The sequence below is a fragment of the Tetrao urogallus genome (assembly GCF_951394365.1).
Source record: "Tetrao urogallus genome assembly, chromosome: 10".
Taxonomy (NCBI): Eukaryota; Metazoa; Chordata; class Aves; order Galliformes; family Phasianidae; genus Tetrao; species Tetrao urogallus.
In genome coordinates this window covers 16,837,088-16,853,737 of record NC_136823.1, presented here as the reverse complement: position 1 = coordinate 16,853,737, position 16,650 = coordinate 16,837,088, and the positions used below count along the sequence as shown (strand labels likewise).

Genomic DNA, 16,650 nt, shown 5'->3' with positions numbered 1-16,650 from the left:
TTACTTTGGAGGGACTAAACATGGCAGATTGCAGTACGAACTAATGCTATCTGATCACACAGATAGCAGAATCTGGACATTTATTTTAGTGTTTTAAATCATATTCAAGAAACTAATGTGACACTGTCACACACAAGCACATTTCAGCACATTTATGGAAATAATTAAATGACAAAGAAGTAGCCACTACTAATACGTGGCTCTGTATTTATACCCACTGGTCTTACTCCTTGTAAAAAATATGATCTACTCTTGGACCTGAGAAACCCAGCTCTTCCATGCAGCAGGCAGGAGTTTCCACTGCGCAGCCCCCACCTCTGATAGATACAGCAGTGCAGTTTATCAAGTGAATAGTTTCTGGCTGGAAAGAGAACAATGTAAGACATTATTCATAAGGTGAGGATTGCTATCATAGGGATCCTCGCTCTCACTGCTAGGAGAGCTTTCAAATTCTGAATTGCGTTTTGTGTCTGCACGTGAGCCAACACTTGACTCAGCCCAAAGAACGTAACAACAACTATGTGACAGTAGCACGGTGCTGTGGGACTGTAATGTTCTTATTCAGCTTTGGCTAAAATTGCTCTGGGCAGCTTCTCTTTAATCGTTTCTTTAAGTCTGTGTTAAAATGACAACAGTTGGCAGGTTAAAAGATGGTAAAATCCTACTGTTTCTGTAGCATAGCTCTTTGTAAATGAGCCCTGAGACCTTCCACGTTTTCAGATGTCTCAGCAAACCACACTCCCAAAGAAATCTCCATTTTAGTGTATGACCGTCATGTCTCATCTGAAAAAGTATTTATCATACACAGGTATACACTGATACCTAATTCTGTAATAGCAATTTTTGGCCCACTAGTTCAGTAACAAGATTAAATGATTAAAAAACAAACAAACAAACAAACAAAAGCAGAAAAATTACAGGAGAATCAATAACTTATTTTGCTTGAACGAGGGCTGAGAGATTTCTAATCTTCAAGAAATAAATGAGATACTGGCTTGTACTTTAGTTCAGAGTGATCCCAGTAAAATCTGCTAATTAAATTTAAATGCAGAGCACAGGATTTGTAAAGTCATTCCAGTGACAGGTGAAAAAGAGAGATGCATAACATCACATAAATCATTCCTAGTACTTGCTATATGAGCATTTAGATGGAAACCGAGTCTCTTCCATTAACAGCCAGCAACAACAAAGCTACCCTCCACTTTTTGGCTGTTCTTCACATTGTTTTGCTTTCTTTTCTCCCACAGGTCAATGGGAAGGATTTATCTAAAGCAACGCATGAGCAGGCAGTGGAAGCATTCAAAACAGCCAAGGAGCCCATCGTGGTGCAGGTGCTGAGGAGAACTCCACGCACCAAGATCTTCACTGCTCCCGAGTCTCAGCTGGTGGATGTGGGCACTCAGACAGACATCACTTTTGAACACATCATGGCTCTAAGCAAGATGGGCTCACCTACCCCACCCGTCTCAGTGCTGGACCCATACCTCCTACCCGAAGAGTAAGTAACTGTTCGTGCAGCACTTGAGAATCCTTGCACTCCTTAACATGGCATGTCAGAAGTAGTTCATAAACATACCTTTATTTGCAGGTGGTTGTGTGCTCCCAGATATAGCCAAGATTCATATAGCCAAGATTCATAATTCAAAACACTTTCACTTTCTCTACACATTACAAGCTATTACTCACATGAGTAATGCCACTGAGTCACAACACAGCCTCATAAAGCTCATTTTTTTGGCGTTTGATGGATAAAGTTATTGCTTCTTGTAATTCCTCTCATTGCCTCTTTGGGTTGCTTATGTTTTAACTTTATTTTTTATGGCTGCCATAAATTGTATAATGCTAAGAGTCGCTACATTCTGTTCCAGTGTATTAATTACTTTATTATAACCCTGCAGCAATGTTACTCAAATAAATTATTTTCTAGGACTAAAATTACTTACCAGTGCTGTCATGGATGTTTTAGAATCAAATTTTAATTATTGTTAATGGTAGCTTGATGTTTTGTACGTCCAAATAAAAATGACAATTATCTCCTGGTGCACACACACCACGCCCTCACATGCTGTTCAAGAGGAAAAGAGCTCCCCAAGGACTCCATGCAAATTGCCTGTCTTGCCACATACCACCCCAATGGAAAAAGTAATTGAAATGTGCTGAATGCCTCAGTTGTTGTGTTGTCTCAGACTGTGATCTGATCAGTCCACAGCAATACCAGGCTCTGAGACAACCCTGTTTGGGGTGAGAAGCTGTGCCAACATGCTCATGTGCTGCCTGTGCAGTATGACTCTGAACAGGAGCTCCACTGAGAGCCTGAGAGGTGAACACAGCTCACAGACACAGCCAGCACGCCTCTCTGGACAGCACTGTCAGCACTCCTAGCAAGTAGAGTTTGACTGCAGACAGGCACCAATCCTGTATAGCTCCAAAGTGACTTGTATGGCATGCTAACATCTATGTGTTCAGCCAGGAACTGCTCTTCTGTGTGCAGTCTATTCCTTGGGGCTCTCAGTGCTGATTGCGTGAAAGATGGTTCAGTCAAATATTACTGCACTGCTACTTATTGTCAGCCATTGAAAATTCAAGCACAGCTGGATGTTTTAGCATAAATGCTCGACAAAGCCGGACTTGAGCTTGTATGCAGTGAATAGGAAATAGGGATTAGAGCAGAGGTCACATGTTCTTAGGGCACCTCTCAAATATTTTTGCAAGAGGAGCTTTCAATACCTCAGTCAACTACCCGCCACTTTCCAGCTGCAAAACCAAACCAAAGATTAATTCATGAAGATTCCATTGAAATACCCACAGAATGGAGCCCAGTCCTGCAGGTAGCCTCATCGCCCCTCCATCATTAGGCACAGGTTCCAACTGCTGGCCTTACTTTGAGCTCTGGATGTTGGTAGCCTGCCTCACTGCTATCCTGTATATAAGGGCAGTCAGACTGCTATTACACTGTGCTGTTACCCAATGTGTACAAGCAAAGAGGAACGCAAGTTTCTGAGGATGTGCTTTATGCTTCCTTAATACTTCCTGTTATTTTTCCAAATTCTATTCAAATGAATGTAGTCTGTGTTTAGTGAATTATGTAACTTAACCAGTTAGCAGATGCTGTTAATTAAATACTATCACACCTACAGAGAAACATGTATCTAGTTAAGAGAATTGAAAGTAGAAATAAAATTGCAGCATATAAAAGAGTGATCACAAAAGAATTACACTGCTTAAACTTGCCATGCAGACAACAAAGCTGTTGGAGAGCTCAAGATGTAAAAAGCACAGTGCCAGTAGTGAATGGCAGCATGAATAGAGTGGTGCATATTTAAATGGCATTTAAATCACTATGCACAGCCTGTTGCATTCAAGTCAATCAACAAAATGCTGTTGATTTAAATCAAAATAGTTGGGTGGCATATTATTTTTAAAATACTTAATATGATTTTCTGTCTTCAGGGCAAAGAAAAACTACCACAGAAGTAGATTTTATGTACATCTCTGCAAATAACCCAAGCTCATGAATAAACAATCTAGTATTTCTTCTTATTTTGCCACCATTCTCTCTGTATTTTTCTCCAGGTCAGCCTTACACTTGAGGAAAAGTCACTAATCAAATGTTAAGACTCATTGACAAATCTCTCATTCATCATCAGGCGTCAAATGTTTGATTCATGTTGCAATACATGTAACATGCTGTCTAATACATTTATTTGTATAAATGCTATAAGGTACACAATTAACTGTGTGCACCTTCATGGTTTGGTTGTTAGTCTGTTCTGTTTCATGATGACTCGCTATAAGCTTGGAATCATTGCTGTGCTAACTGTAGAATTGAGTGCTACTGTAACAAATATATTTTTTTTCTCCAGTCATCCATCAGTACATGAATACTACGACCCAAATGACTACATGGGAGGAATCCATCAAGAGATGGACCGAGACGAGTTAGAGTTGGAGGTACTCAATGTTTAGTAACCAGTTCATTTACTGAAAGCCTAACGTGTGGATGTCCTGGTCTTTATATCCTGTATGAAGTGAAAAGACCATTTCAAAGCAGTTATTTTTAATAACATTGCATCTCGGTTACTTTGCAGGTTGCAAACCTTACTGATACCTTTAGCAATGTATTTAACAATGTGCCATGGAGTGATGAGCTAGATCTTCAGCTAACTAACGTAAATAATGAATTCCTTAGTTCCATCAGGTAAATTCTCTATGACTGTGCTGATTTAGATTCTCTAGAAATCTCAAAGGTTTTTCAGGTTTGCTCAGTGGCAGGACCTATTCCACACAGTCATCATAAAAAAACACTTGTTTCCTTTACATGTTCCCCAGCTGAGAAACATATATTCTCAATTGCATTACTTAGAAATATTTTATCTTTACAAGAAAAGATTAGAACAGCTCTGACACCATACTAAGCTTCTCCCTCCTTTTTCATTACTGAAGTTACATGAGGATACATACAAAATCAGAGGTCAGTCATGAAGATATGCAAGTTCATTTGCCTGGCACATCTTTAAAATTCACTCGTGGTTTTCATATTTGCATGTGCCATCAGAAGATTGTTTTCAGTTTTCTCATTCTGAGTTTTTATAACCCTTTCCCAGCCACTCAGAGTGCAGCGTACGGACTGGAGGCCCTACTTCTGCATCTACTTAAACAGTCCTGGCCCACTGAAATGCTTTTCACAATTTATAATAAATGGCAGCAAAGTACCTCAGCACTTCTAAATACTTCCAGTGATATTTGATCCAGAAAATACGTTCATGATTAGCAGTAAGTGACTAGATGACTCCTAGCTTGCTCGCACATCTCATTTCTTAGATCTTGGTCCTGCTACAGAAGCTGTCAAAGCATGTGATGGCAATCTATCTATAGTCCTGTTTAAATCAGTGACAGATTTATCAACAGCTTCAACAGAAGCAAAGTTCAGTCATTCTATGAGCATGAAGTTGTTCCCCTCTATAGAAGTGTTTGCAGAATCAAGGCCTCAATCTCCATAAAAAGTTTGCAAGCTGTCTTCAAATTTTGCAGATCTGGTAGTAATTCATCTCTGTATACAAACCCAAATAGAAGTCAGGATAAAATCAGTGTCAGCAAAACAAACCCTGTTTAGCAGACTTCAAGGCCTTTCTTTTAAAGAAATGCCTTTTTTTTTCTTAAATAAAAAGGAACACAAATCCAGTCTTAAGGGAAAACATAGAACAAATTAATATTTTCTGCTAGTGCCTTTTCAAAATCCATCTTTTAGGAAATCTAATATTGTAGATAAATCATATTGCTTCTATTAGAAGGTCAACCAGTTGAGCTGAAAACAGTTTAAACACATGCTCTTTAGTAGCCAGACATTAATATGGCTTAAACCACAACATTAATAATTTTGACATTGATATAGTACTTGATGATAAAAGGTGATCAGCTCGGTAGCACAGGGGGACGAATGTTAGAAAAGTCTCTGTAGCCTAATAGTATTTCTTACAAACCACTAAAGATTCCTGTTCAAACTGCAGTGACTATGATCAATGGTAAGGTCAAAGTGCTAACAGGGACTCAACTGGCTAGTTGCTTTTTTGTTTGCCTCTTGATAGATATGTTTTAAAGCACCACAAAGGCACTGTTTCATTGACTGCAGCAAGAATGCCTGAAGTAAGAAAGCCATCAAGTCAGCCCTATGGGCTTCTGTGCCCATAAAACGTGCTTTGAATTTAAATCAGCAGCTCTTCATCCAAACTTTTATGGTCTACAACTGAGTGGTTAGTGATTTGTACCAAGCAAACAAAACACAAAACAGTGAAATACTGAGTTCACAACAAGCTTTTAATGTAAATAAATCTCAGGAAGGAATTTATGCTGGCAGTATTGCCAAGACACCAAAATTGTGTTCTCAGTTTTCTCTCTCAATATGTATCTAAAAACTGAGGATTTGGAGGTAACTGCCATATATTTCCTACTACTAAAATGAGCAAATATTATTTCCTTTCTCTTTAAGTTTGCATGCCACCAGGAAAGGAGGACTAAATCTTGAATTCTATTCTATTTCTGGATTCAATTGCAAATTAAAGTACATTCATTTTTCACAGAGGCGCATCCAGAAGTCACTTTGGGTTCATCAAGGAAGAATAATGCCACTGCAGGCTTCCCCAGCAGCATTATACATTAATATGTTTATTCAAACAACCACGCAGCCTAAGCGAAGGCTTTCTCAGTGAGCTAGTTTCTCACATTACAAAGGAGAACATCCTAAATATAAAAGGACACTTGTTCTCTCACATCTGACTTTGTCCTTTACCCCCTCCTATATCCAACTCTGTGTTCTTTCTGAGCAGAGAACAGAGCTCATCAGAGCTGACAGCACAGCTTGGAGATGAAAAGCAACACGAAACATTTGCTAGCATCTAGAAAATCTCCTTTCTCGTGCTCTCACTCCATCTTGAACATACATGAGCTTTTCATTTAAAAAGCTGAAGTTGCTTTTTTAGATGGCTCTTTGCCACTGACCTCATACCTATTCCAAACAGCTGCGACCACTCTCCCCCCCTGCAGTCACAGCCCTGATGCCAGGAGGACAGCAGTGTGCTCTCACACCTTAGCAGTGACTGTGCTGAACAGTGGGCCCTGCTCAGCAGGTATCTCAGAAGTCAGCTCAGGAAAAAAAAAAGAACTACAGAGAGAGAGAGAGAGACAGCACAGCGCCCTTACTGCGCAAACTTCGGGCAGTACTTTCTGAACGTTTGCTCTATTTTCTTTTTTTTATCCATTACTGCCCACTCCTTCCAATTTTCTACTGTTCATTTCTGTCTTGTTTGAGAAAGGACTTGGATCTTTATAAATACACAAGCATACCATAATTTTAAATCACCAGTACAATAATGCAATAATCTGTTGCATATGAAGGCTCTCTTGAGTTTACAGAGGTTAATTTACTATTACTACTTATTCCTAATCTATTATTATGGGCAGTTGCAGGTACAATGTCATAGTGCACATCTAATTCCTCCTGCCTTCTCCAAATGCCATGTGGATTTAAGCAGCAAGCACTTTGAGCCCTCCTTGGCCCTGCATTTCACATGGAGCCGGTAATCTGTCAAACAAATCTCCTGTGCAAGCTTGTTTTTCTCAAACATCTCTCAAAATCTCACTTTAACCTGGCATAAAGAAGCAAAAGATTGAAAGCATTTGTGTAAAACTTACGTCATATGTGAGATTTTCACAATTATCATTTTAACACATCCCTTGATACTGACACATTTTGTCCATAGCAGCATAGTCTGCTAACTAATTTGTGCAGATCTAGACCAGGTGCTGGGACACTTCAGTGTCCCCCTTCCTCATTGTAGGTGGCTGATACGTTTCATACAGTTCATTACAACAGCATCTGAGCCCTGGCTGAGCACTAAATATGCTTTCATCTCCTGCCTGTGCAGCATGCCTGCGCAAACTGAATGAGCAGGTGCCTAGCAGGGCTTTGGAAGCAGGCCAGGCAGTGCAGTGCATGCAGTGGCTGCTTCTGCAGCAGGAGCACACAGCACTGCAGGCTCACACACTTGGGCCCTGGGCAGGGCAGCAGAGAGAGGAGTAAAATACGGCAAGTCCAATGTCATTGTCCAGACTTAAACCTTCAAAGTGCTTTGGGTCCACATTAATTCCTAGAGCTTAATTAATTCCTAGTACAATTACTCAAACTACCACAATATCTGGACCTGCAGGTGCCAATTTTCTGTTCTGTTTTTCCTTTTCATGTATCTGTACGTTACACAGATCTCACCCCGAACAAGGGAAATAACCTTTGCTCGGAAGATGCTGGAGTTGATTCTTCAACTCCAACTGGAATTGCATACTTTCATCTCTCAAAAATTTCAAACCTTTACGATTATATTAAAACTTTATTGATGCAAAGACCCATAGACAGCAGCTGTTCCTACCACTAAGTACACAAAATTATTTTATCTGGGTAGCATCAAACCAAGTTATTCCATTCCTGCCAAGGACTACAGGGATTGTACCCAAGGGTAAGAATGTCAACAAATTACTCATAAAAATTGAGGTTCTAAACACCTGCTCTAAGAGTATTCTATTTGCTTTAGCTTTTGGGTGCTTTATTTCTGAGCTTGTTTTTAAAGCATATGTGTCCTCTTTTTAAAATATATACTATTTAATATACTAGATCATTTATTACCTTCCAGTGTATTAAAAATGTCAGAGAAAGTTTACTTTAAATACAGACACGTACTTATTTTTTAATTGTCACAGTACTCCCCATACTCGTGTACTGTTGAAAAAACACCTATTGTTATTAAAACATGCTGAAGGGAAGAGGGAAGAACTAAGCTACTACCTTGCTGCCTGCACTCCAAGAAGTGCTGGCAAGCGTTCATGCTTACATAGGATCTGTTTCAAATATGACCAAAACTGCCATATATATATATATATATATATTTTTTTTTTTTAACACTATATATGATTTCAGTACCAGCGTAACAAACAGCAGTGAGCTATAGCACTAATTTCTCACAGCTATTTCACAGTATGAAAACTTCCCTCAAAACATGAAGTCTTTTTGCTAAAGCAGGTAGGAAATACGCCTGAATTATGTCCAATTCAACACATTCTCACCTCATCTCTAGATCACAGGTTGATTGCGTCCAGAATAAATGAGTTAGCTGCAGTGGTACTTCCAAGGATTAATCACATCAACTAAGACTAGAATCAAGTCTACTTTGTCTCACTTCTACTGAAAACTTTTTACCTCTTCTCTAGAAACCCTCCAAAGCTTTAGAAATCTTAAATTAAAAAAAAAATTATTAAAGCATTGTGTTCATCCAGTGTGTAACAAAAGAGAGTGAAAAAGAGAAAAAGAGCAGCAGCTCACCATGGATGCTATTGATCGAAACCATTTGAATACCATCTGAAATGTCACTGACATTTACAGCAACGCTTCTTGAAAAAAAAGAAATTACACATGTTGACAAGTAAATAACATGAGATTGCTGATCTTGGCAGCTGTCATCTTGACATGCCAATAAATTATTCATATCAGCTTGTTTTATTATCTTGCCCTTACAAATGGCACAGCGCAGGTCAAAACAGAAGAGACGCTCAGAAATAATGAATCCTGTTAGCAGGACTTTTCACAGGAACACAAGGTCCAAGCTGGATGCATCCTGAGCACAGCAAGGAGAGCCCCCAGCTCACACAGGGGCTGTTCCCCCTTCTTAGCACAGGTCCCTTTGCCCTGTCTGCCTGGCCCCATTCCATCCCTTCACTGCAACAGGGCTGAAGTCCCATAGCCAGGTTTAAGCTGCAGAGAAGCAAGGCCCTTTTCAAAGCCTTGCTCACCACAGAGAGTAGAGTGAAAAAAAACACAACTTGTTACTCCTTCTCTAGCTAGTGCAAACCAGCCTTCCTCCCTGTGGAAGAGGCGATGCAGCAGTCACAAGATGGTTAAGTGCGTTAGGCTCCCTAGGATCCTCGGGTTCTTGGGACGTCCTTCAGAAGGGAGGAGAACAGAAATGTTTACACAGACTACACAGCAGCCAGGAGCATCCCACAGCTTGGTGGACATCTTGCAACACTTTTATAAAAACCAGGAGCAAACCTAGGAGAAAAGACCCCAGAGGAAGTCCTTGTGGCAAAAAGTCCTGGGGAAAACCATGTATTTTAAGATGGCTTAAATGTCTCCAAGACCAACCTGATCACCGCCCTGGAATGGTAAAACCACAACCTACTCACATGACACCTTTGCAAGATATTGAAGTATTTCTCTTACTAGCACCAAATGCTTTGTTAACCATATATTGATCTTCAATCACACATATGAGAAACTTGTTACATCATTTCATAAAAATTATACAAGTTAAGGTAATAGAATATTATCTTTTTTCCTCTGAAGAGACTGGAAAAAATCCCTGCTTATAAGAAAATATGTAGATCAGCTGTGGCAAATATTGAAATCATACTTCATAAGCATTTTAGTATTTGAAGTCTTACCTCTACATGAAATATAGGTAATTTTTTTCTCTAAGATCAATAAAAGGTCTGTTTTCAAAATGACAGTGTATTGATTGAGGGGCCAAAAATGCCTGAAGTATTGATTGTATGCACATAATCACGTTTTGCTCAGTAAGGTAAGTTAGTCTGCACATAAAATGAGAAGACATCCACTATATCACTTAAGCAAAATATTTCCTTTGTTTTTGAAAAATAGCTTCCATCTATCACAAGTATCTCACTGTCTTTTCTCTCTTTCTTGTCTTTTTTTAACCTCAGGAAGTAGATTTGCACAGAGTGAACAGCCAGGACAAGCTTGGTCTTACAGTGTGTTACAGAACGGATGACGAGGATGACACTGGTATTTATGTGAGCGAGGTAAGATCGGGCTGATTCCCCTAAGATGAAATTTGTCTTTTAAACTGCAGTGCTGGATATTTAAGGCAACTCCTTGCTTCTATTCGTACCATGTTCAAATGACAGCTAGAAAGTAATAATTGGAAGAAATCTAATCATTTTTCCTTTTCTTCAAACTGAGTGAAATCCTGTTCCATTGAAGTCCAACTCCTACCGACTTCAGTGAGAAATCTTTAGAAATACAGTGGAAAAAAACAAACACACAGCCTTCAGAAGGCTCTTTATTCGCTTGGAAAGCAGTGTTAAATTGACAGTTTCTCTAGCATTGAACATTATTAACTACCCCAGAACAAATGCTTGCCTTTGTTATTTGTATGCATGTTCCTTGTTCTGAAGTCTAGAGAAGAGAGCTGTGATGTTACCCTATTTCAGTCTGTACAAACACCAAATGTGTGTTGTGCTTGAGACTTACACTCATTAAAAATACCAGAGTTTTCACCTGAAACATTTCACAGTAAACATTGCTTCTTTTCCATTGCATCACAGGGATACATGGATTTTGCAATGTCTGATTATCTCTTATAATTTATAAGACCTCTCTTTGGGTGGCTAATGGCTTTTGTTATATTGACATTTAGTGCTCATTTTTCCCTAATATATTCTCAACATTCAATTTCAGATGACGTTTTCAGAGGATTTGTAATACATTCTGTCTTTCATTTTTGTTCTCAATTATTCCAGAAATAGTATAAATGAAGAAAAAAAAATCTACATGTTTATTTGCAAAGATATGGGGCTCATTTGTCTCTCTTTGCTTCCTTTCATAAAATAAGTAGCATTTTATAGAATCTTTTTATCACACGGATCAATTCCAAACTTCACAACAGGAGTTTGGGGAGGAAAAATCAACTAAATCTAAACTGTTCCTTTGGAATGCATCACTTAGGTTATAATCCTTCCTGCTCTGTAGGCAAAATCTTTAGGTTCTAATTAGAGTACTGTGCTGTAAAGCAAAACATTAAATTATGAGGTAACTAAATATCATGCAAACATGACAAACCTACAGTTCCTGAAGACATCTGTCAGGAAGTAGTGTTTTGGTTTTGACTTTGGCATATTAATCTGCATTTCATTGTGTCTTCCATAAGCAAGGAAAAGTCCTGTAATCAAAGACAAGATGGAATCAACTATGTAGCAGCAATGACAGGCACAGTGGCTTACCACCAGTCTTATTACTAATGCTGGGGTTACGCTGGGAAGTAAGAGGCTGAGGCCTAAAATCTCCAGAGTGCTTACAGTTCTCTTATTTTGTAGATCGATCCCAACAGTATTGCTGCAAAAGATGGTCGACTCCGAGAAGGGGATCGCATTATTCAAGTATGTGTAAACGGTTGAAAGCCTGGTAACACACTAAAACCTACTGCTGCAACCATTTTAATTCCACATCTTCATTTCAGCGTCATTTTTACAAAGCACTCCTTTAAAATGGTATCTGTAGAATGGTTTGGATTGGAACGAACCTTAAAGATCATCTAGTTCCAGTCCCCATGCCATAGAGAGAAAACAGTTTGCACTAGACCAGGTTGCTCATAAAGTTCCTTTCACCATTCTCATAGTCCCTTTTAATTTTCTGAAGACTGAATTTCTGAAACTGAATTTCCTCTGCTACGTATCAGTCAAATTTTGATATTCCTGGCCAGGTAAAGCTGTATACTAGCCTGGTCTGCAGGCTAAGGATTTTGTCAGAGGATTCTATCTGTTTCCAGCACATATTCTGATACACCTTGAACTTTTCCTTCTACCACAAAAAAAAAATCCATTCTGACCCTATTTGCAGAATCTCAGTGGACAGCCTCATAAACAGGGTGTCTAACACTGCAGGCTGAACACCCACTTCTGCATGCCAGAAGGAGCAGCAGTGCAATCTTACACCACAGTGATTTTGATGGAAGTGGTCTATCTCCTACATAGAGACTAAAGCATGTAGACATCCACACCCCATGTAGTCTCTGGGGATGGTGTTCATAGCTTCACCTGCCCATACGAGGGCATTCCTCTCCACCCACATGAGCTGACTTTGCTCACACTCTAGTTTCTGTTCTCATAACAAGCTCTGTGCATTACCTGCACAGCTTTGGAACAGCTTCATGCATCCATTGCCTGACAGTTACCTAAGCAACATGGCTGTTGATTCAAGCTCTCTGGCTTGTACTGCACTGGGATCTATCCAGCCACGCAGCCCTCTAGAGCTGGCCACGGCAGTATTTAAATATCTGTGTGAAAGGATGTCATTCTGTTGCTCTTTCCTTTAAAGATCAATGGCATAGAGGTACAGAACCGAGAAGAAGCCGTAGCACTTCTCACCAGTGAAGAGAGCAAGAATATCTCCTTACTTGTTGCAAGACCAGAAATTCAGGTACTGTAGTAATAAATAAATAAAGTCTTAATTAAAAGACTTGCTGTTTTGTAGAAAGTATTTACCATTGAAGAATTTTAACGGAAATAAATCTACCAAATCTATCTAAAACCGTATTAAATTGTTTAACTGGACATACATGTGGTATAAAATAATAAAATGCAGTAGTCATTATACTTATAGATATGCATTATTTTACAATTCAATGTATAAGAATTTCAGTGATTTATGTATGCTGCAGTGTATGTTACAACTGTCAGTGCAAGATACTTTGGATGATTTCAAGCTGTGGCTTTGAAGACCATACTGAATTCTAAATCCTACAGCTATTGATAAATCATTCATTAAAATATCTATTATTTATCATTTTAATAATTATTATCTTTATAATATCATCTCTTAATGTAGTTAAATACTGTCAAGAAGCATCCTCAACATAATAAAAGGTTGTACCAGATCTCTTCGTGGAGTGGGGATTAGCACAACAAGATGCTGAACAAACAGCACTGTTGTTTCATCTGTCTCTTGCTCCATGTGCTGGGAAAGCAACCCTTGCCAATGCACCCAGAAACACGGGGTCATGCTCATGACTGTCTTGTTAGCCTACATGTTTCTGAGCTCTCTCCCCTGGGGCTGACAGGTTGGGAGTAAAAAGACTCACATATCCAGTACAAGCATTTTTGCTCCTGGCTCTTTGTGCTGCCTCACAAGTGGTGTATTTAAGCCTTGCACCCTGGAGTATTTTATACATCCTAATCAAATGACACGCAAACCAGAACAGCCCTGATGCTCAGAAGCATTTCCATGGGTGAAAACGCTGTGTTGGTTTCATGCAAAGTGCTGTTGACATTAAAGCCATGCTGTTGAAGTTTGAGGTGGGAGAAGGTAGAAGAGTGAATGCCCACACTCAGTACATGTATGCATCCTCACAGGACATAGCAGCACTGTCACAGGAAGGAGTCTCTTAAAATTTCCCAATCACCTTCCACAAAGAAGGAACCTAATTTACAAGTTTTCATTCTTTTGACATTTGGTTTGGGTTTTTTTTCCCTTCTTTTTCACATAGCTGGATGAAGGATGGATGGACGATGACAGAAATGATTTTCTGGATGACTTGCACATGGACATGTTAGAGGAGCAGCACCACCAGGCAATGCAATTTACTGCCAGCATGCTTCAGCAGGTACTGCTGTTCTGTTGTGCAATGGTGTCAAAGCCTCACATTGCACTCAATATTCCGATATTGAGCATGACTGAATACGTTTAGTGTCTCGAATGACAATCAAAGCAAAAAGACTTACTGCAAAATCAAGATATCATATGTCTATCCACAAACAACTTCTTGGGGACTGAATTATTTTTAAATGTTACCTTTTTCATTTTTTCCATTATGACCACATGATCTTCTCAGAAATGCACCATTCTGGCTGTGGATCAGTGGCAAAAGTAGAAGCTAAGTACAGTACAAGTAAAGGAGGCAGAGAGCTACTGCTCTCTGTATAAAATACCCTATTTGACATACATACACATATCAAAAACTGCCTGTCTCCCAAAGCCATAAAATACAAATGAAGAACTGAGGCGAATGACTGTACTGAGGTCTGTATATCTGACAAGAAAGGCAAAGAAAATGTTTCTGTATAGCAAGTTTATGCAGAGAGACAGATTTGGACTTGGATTCCCTGTTATCCTGCCACGATCAATGTAACCATACAAGTTCATGAATAGTTTCTCATTTTTTGTCCGGAGTTTTAAAAAACTCTACAGCCATTGTGGGAGCCACATTTTTGGAAGAGCGATATTCTCATTTTGGCACCACAGTAGGACTGGATAATTTTGTGCAGCTAAATGCCAGAAGAAACGTGTTGAAATCTTGCATTCCAGTGTTGTTCCTAACTGTAATCAGACCAAGTTCTTCTGAAAAGGTCATCCAAATCAAGGTGTGTTTTCAGTCACCATTTCCATGCTTTCTAAAAATCAAAGTGCACCAAGCGTAACAGGTAGCAATTAAGAAAACTATTACATAATAGACACCCTGAGATATTTTGTCCTTGCAATAATTTCTCTTTGTCTTTTGATTTTTACTGTTAGAAGAAGCACGAGGAAGATGGTGGTACCACCGACACAGCCACTATTTTATCTAACCAGCACGAGAAGGACAGTGGCGTAGGGCGCACAGATGACAGCACTCGGAATGATGAGAGCTCTGAGCAAGAAAACAATGCAGATGATCACACCACTTCCTCTAACACTTTAGGGAGCCAGAAGAAGCTGACATACAGTCATGACACCCTTGGAAGTGGCGATATGCAGTTCAGCAACGAGTCGTTTATCTCAGCAGACTGCACAGATGTCGACTTCCTTGGCATCCCTGTAGATGAATGTGAGCGATTCCGGGAACTGCTGGAACTCAAATGTCAGGTGAAGTCTGCCAACCCTTACAGCCTTTATTACCATACCAGCACTCTGGATATGAGCAAAAGCGACCAAGAAAGTGTTGACAAAGAGCTGGAGATGCTGAATGAGGAGCTGCGCAATATTGAGCTAGAGTGCCTGAACATTGTGAGAGCTCATAAAATGCAGCAGCTGAAGGATCAGTACCGGGAGCCCTGGATGCTGCATAACAGTGGGTTCCGCAACTACAACACAAGCATCGATGTTCGCAGGCATGAGCTCTCAGACATTACAGAGCTCCCAGAGAAGTCTGACAAGGATAGCTCGAGTGCATACAACACAGGTGAGAGCTGCCGAAGCACGCCGCTCACACTTGAGATTTCTCCTGACAATTCCTTGCGCAGAACTGCAGAAGGCATCAACTGTCAAGGTAATGAGGGAGCAGTGGCATATAGTGTCTCCCAAAAGAATTTATTTGCTGGCTCAGAAAGTCATGAATCCAGCGCTGGTAAATGCCATTCAACTGCAAAAGATCCTGACACTAGCAAACAGATGGAATGCAAGGAGAGAAAAGCCAGTGATGGAAGCAAAAGCCCCACTCATGGCCAAAAACCTTCTGGCTCCTGTGTCTCCCCATACCACCACTCTCCATATAAGCATGCTCATATTCCTGCTCATGCACAGCACTATCAGAGCTACATGCAGCTGATCCAACAGAAATCAGCAGTGGAATACGCACAGAGCCAAATGAGTCTGGTGAGTATGTGCAAAGACTTCAGTGCAAGCCAGAGTGAGCCGAGGATGGAGTGGAAAGTGAAGGTCCGAAGCGACGGAACCCGCTACATCACCAAGAGACCCGTCAGGGACAGGTTGCTGAGAGAACGAGCCATAAAGATCAAGGAAGAGCGCAGTGGGATGACGACTGATGATGATGCCATAAGTGAAATGAAGATGGGCCGGTACTGGAGTAAAGAGGAGCGCAAGCAGCATTTAGTGAAAGCAAAGGAGCAGAGGAGGAGACGTGAGTTTATGATGCAGAGCAGGCTGGATTGTTTAAAGGAACAACAAGGTGCAGAAGAAAAGAAAGAGATGAATATCATTGAACTGAGCCACAAAAAAATGATGAAGAAAAGAAATAAAAAAATATTTGACAACTGGATGACAATCCAGGAACTGCTTACCCATGGAACAAAGTCACCAGACGGAACACGAGTGTACAATTCCTTCCTGTCAGTGACTACTGTATAATCATCATTGCTAAATTATGTACATAAAACACTACCATTGGGGTAGAAATCAATGCCTCGTTCAATGTGGCAAGATTTTTGTATATAAGATACAGTCACCGAGTTTATAGTTCAAATACTGAACTCTACGACTGTGGGTGCCAGAATCTCCATTATAAAGTGGAGAGAAAGTTTGCCCACCCCAGCTCCTCCAGAGGCAATATTAGCAGTGCTTTTTGGGATACTGATTGTACTTTTTTACTTGTTACCTTT

At 39.9% G+C, this 16,650-nt stretch overlaps 1 protein-coding gene across 2 annotated transcripts in view; it reads left to right on the top strand.

Moving 5' to 3' along the window:
- PDZRN3 (PDZ domain containing ring finger 3) overlaps positions 1 to 16,399 on the top strand; it is a gene marked incomplete at both ends in the record, with an annotated part of 119,214 nt that extends 102,815 nt beyond the window's left edge. For both annotated transcript variants that reach the window (XM_079540402.1, XM_079540403.1), the window contains 7 exons: positions 1,248 to 1,498; positions 3,864 to 3,951; positions 10,264 to 10,362; positions 11,656 to 11,718; positions 12,656 to 12,757; positions 13,824 to 13,940; positions 14,849 to 16,399. In XM_079540402.1, the coding sequence (XP_079396528.1) occupies positions 1,248 to 1,498; positions 3,864 to 3,951; positions 10,264 to 10,362; positions 11,656 to 11,718; positions 12,656 to 12,757; positions 13,824 to 13,940; positions 14,849 to 16,399 (2,271 nt within the window). The remainder of the gene's footprint in view (positions 1 to 1,247; positions 1,499 to 3,863; positions 3,952 to 10,263; positions 10,363 to 11,655; positions 11,719 to 12,655; positions 12,758 to 13,823; positions 13,941 to 14,848) is intronic.
- Positions 16,400 to 16,650: the final 251 nt, after the last annotated feature.